The sequence below is a fragment of the Pseudopodoces humilis genome, chromosome 1 (genome assembly GCF_049639895.1).
Source record: "Pseudopodoces humilis isolate 2021_Gansu_Grassland_sample_001 chromosome 1, ASM4963989v1, whole genome shotgun sequence".
Lineage (NCBI taxonomy): Eukaryota > Metazoa > Chordata > Aves > Passeriformes > Paridae > Pseudopodoces > Pseudopodoces humilis.
This window is the reverse complement of record NC_142200.1, coordinates 132,174,638-132,190,695: the sequence shown is the minus strand read 5'-3', so window position 1 is coordinate 132,190,695 and position 16,058 is coordinate 132,174,638. Positions and strand designations below refer to the sequence as shown.

Genomic DNA, 16,058 nt, shown 5'->3' with positions numbered 1-16,058 from the left:
GCTCACAATATTCTGATATTTCTGCTTCCTGACTAAAGCAGATGGTGCTCAGTTATACAGAAACACTATATTAAAAAAAAAAAAAAACAAAACCCTAACCAAAACACTTCTACTCTCTTCAAAGGTCACTATATGCTCTCTGGATCGCACTTCCACTCCTATTTAAACAGAATTGCATCATCTACCTCTTACTGGAACAGCACGTATCATAGAGCAGCAAGAGGAAGAACAGCAAATTAGTGATGCCACTCTTGTTCCATAGAAAGAAAATAATAATGTCAGTAGAAAAAAAAATGTGCTTATGTTGGAAGAGAACAAAACAATAAAGAAGTTTGCTTTTTTTTTTCAGGAAATATTTATGATTTTTAGTTATTAATTGCATATTCCTCCCAGAATGTAAGAAAATCTGAGGTTATGAAGATAGAAATCATAAATATGGCAAAAGAAAAAAAAATTTGTATCATTTTTGTCTGAACATTGAAACATTTGGTCAATCTTCTGTAAAGCTCATATTGTGCTGTTACCATTGCGATAAAACCATAAATGGAAAGAGTGAATATTAATCACTTACTCTTTGGTTGCTTACAAATGAAGCCCTTTTGGGAAGAGCAGGGCAGGACATTCCAGTAGCCGGTGGCCGCAGACAGCTCCACGCAGAAAGCCAGCTCGTCCCCCGAGGGCTGCCCGTCAGCCCAGTTGACAAAGTCTAAGGGACTGCTGTCCTGCCAAAGCAGCAGCCCTGATGTGGCAAATGTTAGTATCAATACTAATAGATCCACAGGAAAGGCCTTCATCTTAGTGAATATTGACTATTTAATATTACTTTATTCAGATGAATAAAGCAATACTAATCTCTTCAGAAATTCTACCCATGGTTGTTTTTTGATGCATTTCATCTCATTTGATTCTTGTCTCAAAAACAAAACAATTGCTTTCCCAAATTATGATTTGCAGATTTATCAGTCATAACTTAGTTTTAATTTCTATTTTTCCATACCTGTGCATGGGATATTAAAATTTTCAACTGAAAAAAGCTAAATTCAGACTTTTTATGAAAACTTTCTAAATTATTATTTCAGCAGTACTCAATGAAAATCATGATTTTACTGTAATGCTTAAACATATATTTAGTAAAAATTAAACCTTTTTTTTATAAACCCTAAAATAAAAATTTTGATGTTTCAATGGGGTGAAAATAATTTAAAATAAAACCCTTTCTGACTGCTTGTAGTCTGATAACTGTTTGCTTCCAGATGCATGTATTCTACTGTATGTTTTAGCAAGCAGCCTAATTTTCTCAATAGAGTCACAGAGGAGCTCTGGCTGGACTCCCACAGGTCCCACATGAGTGTTCCCCAGCCAAGAGATGATGAGAGCCAGTCAGGACTTTTTCCCCATCAGGAAAAGCTTTCTCAGAGATCAGGAACAGGAGACAACCTCAGAGATGATCCAGGTCAGATCTCCTACTCCAATTAATTGCTTAAAACCTATTTATTAATGGTTTTTTTCCATTTAATAAAGTCTGTTTATGATTACTTATAGAACTTGAAATAGTTACCATTTACATTTCTGTATATTCCTATCCAAAAGCCGCTTGTCTTGCTTGCATATAAATCTGCATGTTCTATTAAAAAGTTTGATTCATCCAGATCTGCTACAGAAGTCAACATACCACCTATAAAAAAAAAACAGTGGAAGCTGATTGGAGATATCCCCAGTGTAGTTTGAGACAGGTTAAGGTTAATAAAAAAATCCTCTCCCACTGCTAGGGAGTAAAGAAGAATTAAATAGCGACCACAAGGTAGTGTACAGCTGTAGGGGAATAGCACAGATGGTGAGAGATGTCATCTGAAGTGAAAGGCAGAAAAGCACAGTGAAGGTGATGACTTTTAAACACTGGGAAAAGTGCACTATGTTTTCAAGTGATTGGATGATACTGTTCACAGGAATTATAATTATTTATTTGTTCTTCATGGTTTGACGGAATAATATGTGGCATGAAATACTGCGCAACAAACAAGCCTGAGCAACAAACAAATCTGCAATTCAAACTGATGTATTAATTTTTGTGGCAGTGGTGGTAGAGTAAGAGGGCTAAGAGGATCTTAAAAAGGTATGAAACAAAGGATCCATTTATTTTTTCTTTCCTGGCCTCCTGAGACGTGGATGAGATAGCTGATGACTCAGCAGCAAAGGTGAAAGAGTGCCAAGGTACTGCTCCTGGTCATGGCCAGGAGCAGATGTCTCCAAGGAGAAGGAGGGAAGCAGTTTCCCTGCCTGGGCTCTGCAGTCTGCCAGGGAGCCTTGCTGACAGAGCAAGGGCTACCAGCAGCACGTGCAACCCCTTTCGGATCAACCCCTTTCAGATCACACAGCCCCTGTTAAAAATTAGTGATTATTTAAATGATATTTACTTTGCCTATTGTGTAGGGAAATATATGGAAAAGAAGGGAAAAGGCCAGAAACAAATAGGTTTTTTCAAATCACATAAAATTTACGATCTTACTAAAAGGAGAAATTTTGTGAGTGAATAAATATAACAAGAAACAAGCACAGATGGAAACATAAAAGAAGGAAATCACCTTAAATTCAACATAACTGAAAAGCAAATAACAATAAAAAAATAAATGAGACATTTATTCCTTATTTTTAATATTTGTAGATTTTGCATTATTACTTTTCAAGAGTTTTTTCAAGACTTCTTTTTAATGTCAAGATTAAAGTTTTATATTGGGTAAAATAATAATTACCTGATTGAATGCACTGAGTGACAGACTGAGCCCAGCTCATTTCATTGGCATTGAAATTATAGCAGTGGCTTCGGAAAGGAATCCAAGATATGTGATCGGATTCAGGACATTGTCCAATATCCTGAGGGAGATCAGAAGGAAGTACATCTAGAAGAAATATTACAAATACTTTCATTCAGTAAGGATTGCAGTTCTTCATACATGAAATCAAATCTTAAAACCACCTTGTCTTGAAAGTATTAAAAGTATTCTTTGGCACACAGTGCTAGAATTATCAGTGTCTGACAAGAGTGACAACGAGGATCAGGACTGGTCAGCTGTGAGAGGATGACTCAGTGTGAACCTGTGCTCTTCTGTGTTACTAACTAAATCAAACTTGGATTGTCTCAAGGATATTTGAGTGTTGAAGGATTTTGGTTCTAGTTTATTTTGTAATAACCAACAAATTTATATAAATAAAAGAAGCATTAAAAAGCAGAAAAAAGTCGCCTCTAGAAAACTCACAAACTCTCAAGAAGTTCAAATAAGTTTTATTTTAAATGAAATATCATATAATAGAATTTTCTCATTTAATATTTTCCCTCAGGATAACAATCCTTCCATAAAATTTCTGAACATCTTTATATCTGACAAAGCATGAGGCTCATTGAGTATTTAAGTAGTAACCCCTCATTTTCCCACAAGCAATGACATCATGGAAAGAAATGGCAACATTGTCACTTAGTATTTGTTTTTTTTAAAACAAGAATTGGAAATTAACAGTATGAAGTTCAGAGCATGGCCTAGGAAAGAAATTAAAAAACAATCAACCAATCAAAAAACCTCCACAAAATCCCCAACTCAAAACAAAACAAAAATGAAACAAAAACTCAAAAAACCCCAAATAAACTCTGAATTTACATTAAATGCATGTCACTAGAGCTAACAGATGTTACTCTAACAGAAATGAGAAAGCAAAAAAGCCCAGTCCCATTCTGAGGTTTGCCTGTAGTTTTACTGTGTAGTATTCCCCAGTGCTACCCACAGAAATCCTATGAAGTATGAACTTTTTTTTGGGCCAATAACATACCCTTTTTTATCAGATACAACTCTTTCTCCTGTATCCAGTTTTCAAAATCCAAAAGCAATGAATTAACAACCACTGTAGGAATGATGTGCATATGTTGAAGAAATTATTTATTTTATACTCAGTGGACTTCATTGATTACAGACCTTCCCATAAAACCTCTGTCAGCAAAACATTTTACATTCTAGACTTAATGTGAAATGCCTGATATTCCCACAATCGCTATGATCTGTCTGCCTGCTGTCATGGCAGCTATCACTCCAGTCCAGTAAAGTGGCAACATCTTGGCTGGTGAATGCTGACTCCATCAAAATAAAACATTTTCATGCAAAATAAAGGTATTTACATTACATACTCAGCCTTATTATTCTTTGATATATACTTAGAAATTTGCAATTCAGTCAAAGCAGATAAAGCAAAGTTTCTGCCATAAAACCAAAAGTCATTGCCATTGCTTACCCTCAGATTTTTTGCAGACAGGAAGATGTTTCTCATCACAACGTGCTGTTTTCCAACTCCCAGAGAGTGCTAGATAGACACAGGCTATTTTCTGTTTTGGTTCTCCATAGTCCCACTCAGAAAAATTCAGTTTCCTTTTATTGGTCCATATATAATATCCGTAACTCTAAAATTGAAACAGACATTTGACATAACTGTTCTAAACTCTCATCTGCTGTTTCAGCTGAATGCAGTTATACACAAGCACATTTTCAATGTGATACAGGCAGTTGGTGTATCTGTGCAAGAACTGTTAAAATACTGGTTGAATCAGGACTCAGCAACGTAAAACCCAGACACAGCAGTATGGCTCCCATGCTGAACAGCCTGTGGAAGTGTTTTGAAGGCTAAATAATGCTCCCTGGGGACTCAGTCCCTTGTCAGGCAAAGTTGTAAGGTGGAATCACCATGCCAGAAGAGTCGGATCTCCATGAAAAGAATCAAGACCATAAGAACATGAAACCTATGGAAAGCTCAGGTCTCAGAGTTGGCTATCAAACCAGGACTCTAAGCTCCAGCAGTTTTGAGGAGAAACATTCAGGAGTAAACTGAAGCTATCACTAATGAGGGGCCTGAGAAAATTATTACTTTGTAAGAAGCAAAAGAGAAACATGTTGAGCAGGAATTCTTGAGCCTTTGTTTAGTCTTTCCTCCTCCACTTTTTTATTTTCCAGGAAGAATCAGAAGAATTACAAGGAAAAGCTAACAGACATAGACAATATATTGCTGCCATTAAGAGGGGAATAAGATGTGACCTCACTCCAATGTCTAACTGTGCCAAGAGAGATGCCAGGTACACAAGGTCATACTGAGCTTGGCATCACCAGGGCAAGGTCAGTCTGCCTGGGGAGCAGGAGGAACCAAAAAGCTTGACTCTGAAAGATCAAGGATGGATTGTTTATAAGTACCAGGGGAACATCTGGTGATTCAAGCTTGATCAAAATGGAATTTTAACTGCTTTCTAAATCATATTGCTATGACTAAAGAACAACCTGCTTTGGTATCAAGTGGGCCTAAACACTATTATTTTGGTTTGGGTAGAGGTGCCCTATGGACTTGTGCAAGATTTATTTTAAGGTTAGTGACTACCCATCAATTATGTGAGCATTTTTTCTGGTGGGGCCAGGGGCGACACTGTTAGAATAGTGGAAATATGTATTGTTCAGCAACAAGTTCATTTTTTTTAGACAATGTAAGCTTTTGAGGGGCTTTATCAGAGTGTTGCTGCGTCATATAACTAACTGGAAATGCTATTTTTACACAATATTTATTACAAGTATCCCCAGGGATACTGAATTTCAGACAAGTTTTGCTGTGTTATATATCAGTGTGGAATCACAATTAGTAGAAACAATGAATAGTTAAGATGATTATCACTGATGAAAAAGCTCATTTTTATTACCAAGGTGATTTAGTCAGATCAAAGAACAATGCAATAGAAACATGATAGTGAAGTGCATTTAATAACTGCATATTCAGTAGGGAAGCTGAAGCTTAATTTGTCATTCAGTCACAGAGCTAGTAAGACTGATTATCACTCCAATGTCCCCTTACAAAGTGGTGGACCTGGATCCCAATATTCACTACTTCTGGTGCAGTATAGATTTTATTGGTTTTAACCTTTGGTGTAACAAAGAATGTGTGTTCAGATGTGTGTGGTTTGGCCTCTGAACCCTTCTGAACCAAAACATAAGAGAAGAGCTACAGCTGCCAATGATCACAAGGCACTAGCCCTATTGACCATCTTGGACCTTTTGAGTAGGGGTCATCTCTGCTAAAAATGGCCATCTGAAAGTTTGCCAGGTATTTTTACCTAAGCTTCACACATTCACACAGATTCACACAGAGCTAGTAGAGAGAGTTCAGCACTGCCAAAGGTTCTCATCCTCCCCCATTGCCTAAAATGGAGGTTAATGATTCAAGCTCGAAGAAGTAAAAAGATGTAAGACTTCCCACCAGCCCGAGGTTTCTAAATCTGTTCATGCTACAATTCTCCTGCTAATAGTAACGGCATTTTTAATTTTACCAATTATGAATTTATTAATCTTACCATGTTGCTGTTGAGCCCAATCCATAAGGGCTCTCCATACTGTACTGCTTGCAGCAGCAAGAATATATTACTGTAATAATCAAAAATACTGGCAAGCTCTGAAGATTTCTCCTGGCATGCTTTTCTTGCTTCTTCCCAATTCATTTTAGAAGGAATGATTAAATAGCTGCTGTTATCATAATGGACAAAATTGAAATCTGGAGCACTTGTGGGGTGAAACAGTTCAGGCTCTGTAGGAAAGAGGTACAAATTTGAAAGGAAGAGGAGAAAACAGTGAAAATAACTAGTGGCTGGATAGCAGTATTTCTTTTGAGTAGCAGAAGAATATATCATGGCAGCACAAGCATCAAGTAACAGCATTTCTTACGTAAAACTAAAGAGATTTATTTTAATGGCAATTTGGAACTATTTTAAACTGTGGTATAAAAACACATTCAGGGATTAGAGAGATGCAGAGCATGAGCTGTGTGTATCTATAGACACAGACTGACTAGATGAAATTATGTGAATACTGGTTCTACCATGATCCTCCCTGCAGAGCTCTCTATGTCCCCCCACCTCAGTGCAGGTGAAGTTTTTCCCAGCCGTGAGCACAGGACAGGATCTTCACACCACTTCAGTCTCAAAATAATTTCTTTCTAAGCAAATTTTATGACTGTGCTGCTGCATCTTTCCCTCGTAGGATGAGGTGAAAAAGGAAACTGTATTTCTACCTATAATTATATACACAGAAGTAGAAGGCAGGGGCCTAGAGCTAGTGATGGGGACAGAAGAAAAACCATAAACTTTGTGTTCAGTCATTGTTGAGGATGCCCTGGAAATTTTTTTTGCTAGTGCCATCCTCATGCAGCTTTCTGCACTTTCATAGGACAGAATCATCTGACCCAGCTGTGGCTTCTTCCTCTATTTTAACTTTCTGTTCAGCAGTTCCCTGTTTTTGTTCCTGCAGACTCTGCAGTGTAGCTGTGCTCCGGATGTGTCTCCCACCCTAAGGCTTCATGAAGAAAACTCGAACTTTTGTCCTTCTGAGTCTTGCTAGAGACTGATGAGAAAGCTTATCAGTTTAATTGGCCTTGGCTAACCCCCAGCTGGAAGTCACTGAGGGATTTATCTTTTTGTATTGTATTTGCAAAATATCTGCATTCAGGACCCTGTATCTCTGATAACTGGGTAAAGCACAGATGACTACAATTTTCTGTTAGTAGAGATAACAGGCATTTTGAAGGCATAGACCTTCTGGGAACCTGGTTTGGGCATTTTTCTTACGATTAAGAAGGTGAATCCTGTCTTCAAAATGTCTATGTGCCAGGCACCTGATCTAAGTGTGGATATCTGCAGGGAAGGCAAGGTTGGCTTCTCTGAGTCGTAAGGTTCAGTACATGTTTTGCAACAAGAAAAAAGTGACAAGCGAAGAGACAAGTCAAACTTACCGCTGTCCATCTGGCAAATATAGCTTTTTTTATGCTGGCAGTCACTGTTTTCCCATAATCCTGCATTATCTACAGATCTTTTTGTCATTGAAATACAATCGGTCTAGGGAAAAAATAAAAAATAGAATTGTTGCTGAGAAAGTGCAAAATTTCCAGCAAAATAGTAGAAATAGGTATAAGGAGAAAAAGTTAATAGCTTTCCTTTCTAGTTTTCTGGCTCTTTTCATGTATTGCTTGTTGGAAATTAAATGCATTGTATTATATATCTTAAGCAAATGTGTTTTCATTGGCAGATTGCTGCAAGAATTTTTGTCAGATTATTAAAATTCCTTGGAAAGTGTTTAAATTATTTTTACTATGGAGTTAATGGTAATCTGTACTGAATTTTTCAAAGTTTCCTTTGGATTCCTATCATACAAGGAAAAACAATAAACCAGAATAAAAATCACAACTAGTAACACTGGATATTTTCAGTAAAATATAATAATTATAAGAAGTGTAATTAATTCTAGCAGTAAAGATTACTTTTCTGCACTTCTAGACTTTGACAAAGGAATGAGAATAAGCCTGGATTCTAAACAGGCCTATTAATTTCTGAGTACAGCTCTAAAAATTCGATCATTGAAATTTCAGTTCCCGTCTGCTTTAAGCTATTAAAGATCAGATCTTAGCTGAGACAGAAGTCAAGCTGGTGACTCAAATATTGAATATGTCATTTGTTTTATGCATTTTCTGCTTTATTTCTGTTTACCTGTATTGTAACATATTTCCAGTCAACCACTTGGACTATGTCTCTGAATGGGAATCCTCGGGCCCAGTTTGAATAGTCAAAAATGCTTCCATCTGTCCAAAGATATTTACCCTCACTGTTAATGTCATTCAGCCCAATCCATGTTTCGCTGTCAACATCCTTTAGGTGGAAGGTGAGGAAAGCTGATAAGAAACAGGTAAAAAAAATAAAATAAAAATTACCTGGGGAATTTCCTTTCTTCAAATTCCATGTAAATCAAATAACAAATAAAAAAACAACCAAATATCTTCTAAATATACTGGAAATACCAACTTCCAACTTGTTAGGCTATGAGCTAATGATAAAAGAAAAAAATTACATTGGGTAATCAAACTGAAGCAGTTTGATTTCAGGGGAAAAAAAAGCCAGAGGAGAAAAAAAGGAAAACATTTTTTGATAGAAATTATTTAGGTTGCTTGGAAATATTATAGAAATCAGGGCCAGACATGGCTCCATAAGGACTGTCTTTCCCAAGGTAGCACCAACTGCAGATATGTAATTTCTGATCGATGTTTGTTTAATGTCTAACTTGAATATCTATAAGCATTTCATGACAATAAACTTTTACAATATATCACATTTTCCAAGACCATGGGAACAGATTATTCTATTCCTTCCATATAAGACATTTGACAAAACTTGGGAAGCGTCACAATATCTCACTCCAGTCTTCCCTCTGGATCAAACACCTCCAGGTGTTCCTTCACAGGTTATGCTATTTAGGTCTGGAGGTAGGTTCAGCCTCATCACTGGATGGTGAAATATGTGTCTTCATAGATAGATGCTGTAAGGCTCAGATGTCATACCTTGCACTTGATTATTGTGTATAGAGGCCAAATTTCCCCCTAATTCTCTACAAACACTTCTTGCTGAGTGCCAAGTTAGTTTATCTTCTTCACTGGATCCAAATATTTTGTAACACTGTGAAGAGAGTAAAGGATTAGACAGACTTCCAGGTGTCAAAGACTATTAAAACTATTGATTTGGATTAATTCTGTGCTAATCCCTGCATGCAAAGAGCTGCAGATGGGGGATCTGCTAAAACACAAATACTATCAGCCATCAAGGAGACCCAGCCAATCCCAGTGATATGTACACAGTACTAACAATTGTGTGGGGTCACTGCTGGGAAAAAGCAGACAACTGCCAAAAGCTTTTGAAGAATTAAATTACTGAAAAAAGTAGAATTTTTGAGGGACTGGAACTATTTTCTGATAGTGAACATAATTTGAAGCAGGTAAGAATCTCTCAGATCAAGTTTTTTCAATGATATACCACAGATGGAGTGCTAAAACCTCAGCTCATGTGAGAACTCTTGTGACTGGAACAGTGTCAGGAAGAAGTGCCCTTCTGAATGGTGTTTTCCCCAAATACCAATAAAACATATTTTTTGCGTATTTTCTGAGGGACAGAAGACATGGCTCCTTCCTCTTCATGCCCTTTGAATGCATGAAAACTTTTCCTGTTGATTTCATTATGGAATTGATTTGTGGTTTTTCCTCTGTTGTTTGTTTGTTGGAGTGTTTTAAAAGTTCATATGTCCAGGTTTTTTTGCTTAACATAGCAGAAAGCAATGCTTGCTTTTCTTTTATATTTGATTTGACATTTATTGCTGTTTGTGTTACTCAGCTTAAGATGAGTTGCTGTGATGGCCAATTACTTATGAAAAGTGTGACCTTTCATTTTTTCATCTCTGTAACTCAGAAAAAGAGAGTTACACTTACAGATAGGGATAGTGAATCAGGATTTCCATGCAGCAAGTATGCCTAAACTAAGCAGAAGCATCTAGAAACTAGAAAAGTAACTATGGCTAAAGGCATACAGACATTACAAAAATTATAATGTCAAACGTTGAAATCTCTCTTTTTAAATATATATTTAACTACAAATTTGCCAACCTGAAAATTCACTGCACTGCTAACTAGCACAGCTCTTAGTAAACTGGTGCTTAAAGAGAGGGAATTTATTTAATGAGACAAAAGGGATAGTTGTTTTCTTCACCTAGAGCAAATCTGATAAATATGGCTGAGATTTATTACTGTACCTTATTGTTAAACAAAAGCCAAGTTTCAGGACATCCTCCCAGAAGTGGAAGTACAGTAGGAGCAAATCCTGAGTAAGTTGAATTGTGCCTTTCACAGATAAAGGCATTTTTCAAAGCACAACTTATGTCTTTCCAAAAGCCTGTAAAGAAAAGGAATACAGATAATCGTTGTAAAGACTACAGAATACAGAAAAACTCTTATACAACCACTACAGCAGTCAGATTCAGATGGCATTCATAAAGCACAAATGAAAGACATTTACCCAAATACACTCCTCCTTCCTCTGCAATATGTTTCTTTCCTAAAAGTGATGGCACAATTTCAAACTTGAGCATGTTACGAAAAAAATGTCAGTATCGTAGAACTACATCTCTGTGGGGTAACCTCCAACTTAAGTATGTACCAAACATTTTGGATTTTGATCCTAAATTTTACGCAAATATTTATTGTTGCTATTTTACTTACCAAAATCGTTTGACATTATCACACAATTTTCATCATTATTTGCAAAATTGGGTTCATTGGGAGCCCAGGCAACATAATTCACTGGGGTGTCATCCAGCCATCTGGAAGAAACAAGGGGACAGTGGCTGCCAGACGTCTCAGCAATCAGTCACAAAGTCTGTTTGGGCAGAGGGCTAAGCAAGGTATTAGCAGTGACCAGAGGGCAAAGGCTCCACATATCCTGGAGAGGACACAGCCACAGCACTACTGCTGCTTCTCATCTGTTCAGTACCACCACATTGGAGGCAGTCTACGGACATTCTTCACATCCCAGAAGGGTTGTCCTCCTGAAAGTCTTCCACAAACCTATTGTTAAAACAAACTTCCTGCCAGAAATCTCAGAAAGTTGTTGGACTCGATGCTGCTTATGCTTCTTGCTTCCAGCTCACATAACTTGAACCATTTGGGATTAATTTGATTTAACCCTTATATATATGTTTTACCAAAACCTCTTGGGCTTTCTCTGTAGCCATTGGAGATCTGGTCAGGGTAAATCTCACCCTTAGGTTACTGTCAAAAGTGGATCAGGTAAACAACATCTTAAAATTAGCTGCTCCTCCTCAATACTTATGCAGGGTTGCGTTCTCGCAGAGTAAGGCATTAAGAGAGCTGTCATAGCCATGAATTTTTATTGGGTTTGTTCTCCCAAATTCAGGAGGCAAATGCATTTCTCTGCTTCAGTACAGAAGAATGTAATACTTTGGATCTGAGACATCTCCTGAACACTATCCAGAAGTCAATTGCACAACAGTTTTTAACTTATAAAATGAAAACACACAGAAATGCTCCATGAGTGAGATGAAATTAACATCATTTGTTGTCCATTAACAGTTTTCCTTTACTCACCTGAATCTCTGATCAAAGCTGACAACTAAGCCAATGAAATATGATTTTCCTCTGTGTTTTGTGTACATCTAAAATAAAAGTAATTAATAGTTAAGCACTAAACTGTTCCTCAACGTCAAGCAAAAATCTGAAAGCCAATTAACCATTCCTGTGATTTTTTTTCCTTTATTTTCTTGGAATTTGAGCCTCACATAAAAATAGGTAGGTTGTAAGTTCAGACTCAGGTTTCAAGCAAGAAACAGATATGTGGAACATCCTGGAGTGAGGAACCCACTGGACAGGAAAGCAATTTTCACTGTGCTAAACACTACATGTATTAGAAAAGATAATTAACCTGGGCCTGAACTATCCTTTGCTGCACCTTTAATATTTGCATGCCATTTTCCTCTACCTATCAAAAACAATAGTAATTTTTAACATGTCCTGAACAAATCTATTGCTCTATAAATAAATAATATAGAACAAGCTCAGGACTCCGGTCTTGCTAAATATTTAATATGTTCCCTGTATTTTATCACTTGCTCTGCTTCAAAAGACAGCTGTATTTAATAGGCTTTCTGCTTACATATTGCCACAGAAATCGTCTTTTGCTTTCTTTCTCAATGACAACAAGATCTGCGAAGTTCTTATGACAAATTCTCCGTGCTTCTTCCATGTGGACATGCTCTTTGCTGAAATAGTACTGCTTATTTTCATATATAATCCATCCATCACTGGTGAGTTGATAGTCTGAAAGATAAAGAATCATATATAATATTTTCCCATCTGGTCAATACAAGGTCTGAAAACTATATAGTAATCTTTGTGAAAGAGGAAAAAAAACCTACCAAGTTTGTAGTTTGCTTCAGGCTTTATCAATGTACCTGTAAAATAGAAGATGTCATAAGCAACATCCCAAATTAAAAAAAAACAACAAACAAACAAACAAAATCCTCAAAAGCATGAAAACAAAACAAAACAAAACAAAATCCCAGAGATTTTCTTTATGTAGCTTTACATGTTTCATAAAATAGAGGGAAAAAAACCAAACCCACGAAGCAAACTATGAATTAGCTAATGCATTTACAGTAATGTATATCCAAAAGCACAGTGTTGAAAAATCCAGGATTCACAGTAAATTTGTGATAGATTAAACAAACATTACTCTGAAAATTTATTTTAACATTTTCACTTGACACTCTATGATTAATTATTTTTTGTATTCTTGGGACTAGAGCCAAACAACATAATCCAATCTAGTAAATTCTAAAGTTTACCTACATAGTAATAGGTACTACTACTGTAGGTAGGTGGTATCCACAGGTACTGAAAATTTAATGCTAGTTTATTGCTAATATCAGGTGTAACTTCCAGTGTGTCAATGGATTCTTCCTTTCCTGATGACTTGGCTTTTACTAGAACAATCTGTTTTTAAGATTCCTGGAGAGCCAATGGATATTAAACTCAAATTTCTGATTGCAGGTTCAACCTGGAGGAAGCAAATTTGCTGTTGCTATTGCCAGAGCCAGCTATAGCCTCTCTTTAGAAGCTCTGCTTTCATATGAATGCCTGCTATTTTGTCCTTCTGGACTACTAATTCTCTTAGCTTTCTCCACTCCCACTGTGGTTTGATGGAGAAAAACACAGTATTATAGAAATGAGAGAAAAGAAAAATCAAGTAAATTTTTTTGGGGATCATTTAAACATTTTCTTCTTAAGTATTTAGTGAACAATAGAACTAAAATTATTTCAATGTCCTCATTATTAATTTACATACTTCTGGTCATTTTGATTTTATTGTTTAATCTTAACTGTAGCCTTCATTGTTTTTGTAAAGCTGGAATACATTTTGTAAATATGTGTCTTAAGTGAACATGAAGGAATTCACATCTGATATGTCTTCTCTCATGTTGATCTCCATTCACAATTACAGGATTGACATAATCTCCATTCACTATTACAAGATCAATTTCTCAATTTTTTTCTTGCTTTTGAAAGATCATCTAGGATCAAATTAAACTGATCAGAGTCGTTGTGTCATGGTTTCTGAGCTCCTCCTGCGTAATCTCACCAAGAGCAGAGAGACCTGTCCATACAAAGCAGCATGCTCAGTGTGCCAGAAAGGGCTGCACAGGATGTGCTGCTTTGAGCTGGTATGCAGAAATCAGAGCTTGGATGGTGCATTTTTGTGACTAATTTACCAAAAGGAAACAGTGATTCTTCCTTTTTGGTTAAGCAATTTTTCAGTGTTACCATGGTGCCTTATTCACCCTTCAAGAGTTTTGTTGGCAGAGTCATCAAATATTAGATTCACTCAGTGTTTTTATGTAACTGCTTATCCCTTCCCCTTCCTATTGTGCCTCCTAGTACTTCCCTGTGTGCATCCAACTTTCTTTCATTTTGAGAAGGTTTTAAAAATCTCTTTCTCCATGGAGAGGAGTACAAACATTCAGTTTACAACCAGGAAGTGGGGATGTAGAAGTAGGACTGAGTAAGTTCTTTCATTATCAGCTGTCACTTGAGGTCTTCATCCCAGACAGACCCCATTTTCTCTCCTGCTGGTGGGTACCCCAACATCTGTCAGGTCCATTTTGTGAGCCTGGCACCAGGTGGGGGAGTTTTGGTACTGGGGCCCTGCTTTCCAGGCAAAGTTGGTGGATGCAGGACTCCATCACAGTTACACCAGTAACTCCACTTTCGATCAGATTGGGTTTTCAGAGTTGCTGGTTCCTATAGCAACTGATGATCTCTTGGTTGCCATTAGTTGTTTCACACTGGGAGGCAAAGTTTTTTCACTTTTGTAGAGAGAGCTCTAGCATCCTGCATCTACAGCTACCTGGGGTAAGCCTGAAGCAGATATAAATAGAAGGAACAGATAATAGGAGAAGGGATAAGTACCTTTGCTTCCCAAGTTTATTCAACCCATGGCAGAAAGATATACAACTAGAGATGAAGTAATAGGGACACCCTAACTTCCTACATCCAAGGACAAGAGAAATATTTCAATTCATTCCCCATGCTTTATGTGTTGCCTTCACTGCAGCTGGTTGTAAAATGAACAATTCCCAGTGTCTTTCTTCCTTTTGATTTGTTTAAATCCATAACATTTGCTTTTCAAGCTTGGGTTTATTGCTCCATATAAATGGGAAGGTAATAATACCTTTTTTTGTTTCACAAATCCAATTAAGTAAATGGTCGCAGCGCAAGTCGTTCCAGTGCATTTTGGGTGATCTATTGAACATAACACAATGTTCAAGTTCTTCATAGTTGTTGGGTTCATTTTCCTCCCAATTCTCATAAATTACCTGTGTTGGAAATACATATCAATTACTGTGTGCTCCGAGCTGAACAGGAGTAATTGAGATTGCCATGGTGACACTATTTCAGTATCTCATCATCTCAAGTACCTTTCTTACAGGATCAATAGGAGTTCAAGCAGACCTGAGATGGCTGTGAAGGTCATGCTGGTCAGGTTACTTTCCCCACCACTCCCTGAAGAAGGAGCAGAGACTACATGGTGTAGAAACCATGTGTTCGATAAGAGAAATACTGAGGGGCAGAGGGAGTCACATCTATCTTGTTTTGTGAAAGTTGGCAACTGGACTTCCCTGTACTGCCGTAGAGCAGTGCCCATTTTGGGATGCTGTGAAGGTATAAAGTCACAGACTGTGGAAGGTAGGATATAACGTGGTGCCAGGGATGAAACACAAGCAATGTTGTGTTAAGACAGTTCCCTGCAGCTTATATATATATTCTAAAGTATGTATTTTCTAAAAGACAAAATGTCAATTAATGTCCAGCAATAAATACTCACAGGGGAGCCATCAATCCAGGCAAAACCTTCATCAGGATTTAAGAGAAACAAACCGATCCAGAAAGCCTGAGTGTTCAGTCCTTTATCCCTAGAATAATTCATACAATATAGATTTATAAGCATAGAAAGAGAGACCAGAATATAAATCCTGATAAGCACAGAAATATCCTGCTTTCTGTCACACCTGAATCGGGAGCTGTGGCCCAAGGCCAAGCTCACTCCCTGCACTCTGTTAGAGAGTTGATAGTCTCTGTGTTGGGCTAAGACTTCTCATTTAAAAATAAGT

At 37.1% G+C, this 16,058-nt stretch overlaps 1 protein-coding gene across 2 annotated transcripts in view; it reads right to left on the bottom strand.

Annotated features, from left to right (window-relative positions):
• The window catches only part of LOC102105663 (macrophage mannose receptor 1-like), a 32,742-nt gene that overhangs the window by 2,708 nt on the left and 13,976 nt on the right, over positions 1 to 16,058 (bottom strand). For both annotated transcript variants that reach the window (XM_014248458.2, XM_014248459.2), the window contains exons 13-27: positions 15,773 to 15,860; positions 15,119 to 15,263; positions 12,807 to 12,842; positions 12,545 to 12,708; positions 11,980 to 12,047; positions 11,095 to 11,195; positions 10,629 to 10,768; positions 9,391 to 9,505; positions 8,546 to 8,727; positions 7,795 to 7,897; positions 6,365 to 6,594; positions 4,276 to 4,441; positions 2,751 to 2,897; positions 1,559 to 1,675; positions 572 to 739 (exon numbers count right to left, since the gene is read on the bottom strand). In XM_014248458.2, coding sequence (XP_014103933.2) covers positions 572 to 739; positions 1,559 to 1,675; positions 2,751 to 2,897; positions 4,276 to 4,441; positions 6,365 to 6,594; positions 7,795 to 7,897; positions 8,546 to 8,727; positions 9,391 to 9,505; positions 10,629 to 10,768; positions 11,095 to 11,195; positions 11,980 to 12,047; positions 12,545 to 12,708; positions 12,807 to 12,842; positions 15,119 to 15,263; positions 15,773 to 15,860 — 1,970 coding nt within the window. The remainder of the gene's footprint in view (positions 1 to 571; positions 740 to 1,558; positions 1,676 to 2,750; positions 2,898 to 4,275; positions 4,442 to 6,364; positions 6,595 to 7,794; positions 7,898 to 8,545; positions 8,728 to 9,390; positions 9,506 to 10,628; positions 10,769 to 11,094; positions 11,196 to 11,979; positions 12,048 to 12,544; positions 12,709 to 12,806; positions 12,843 to 15,118; positions 15,264 to 15,772; positions 15,861 to 16,058) is intronic.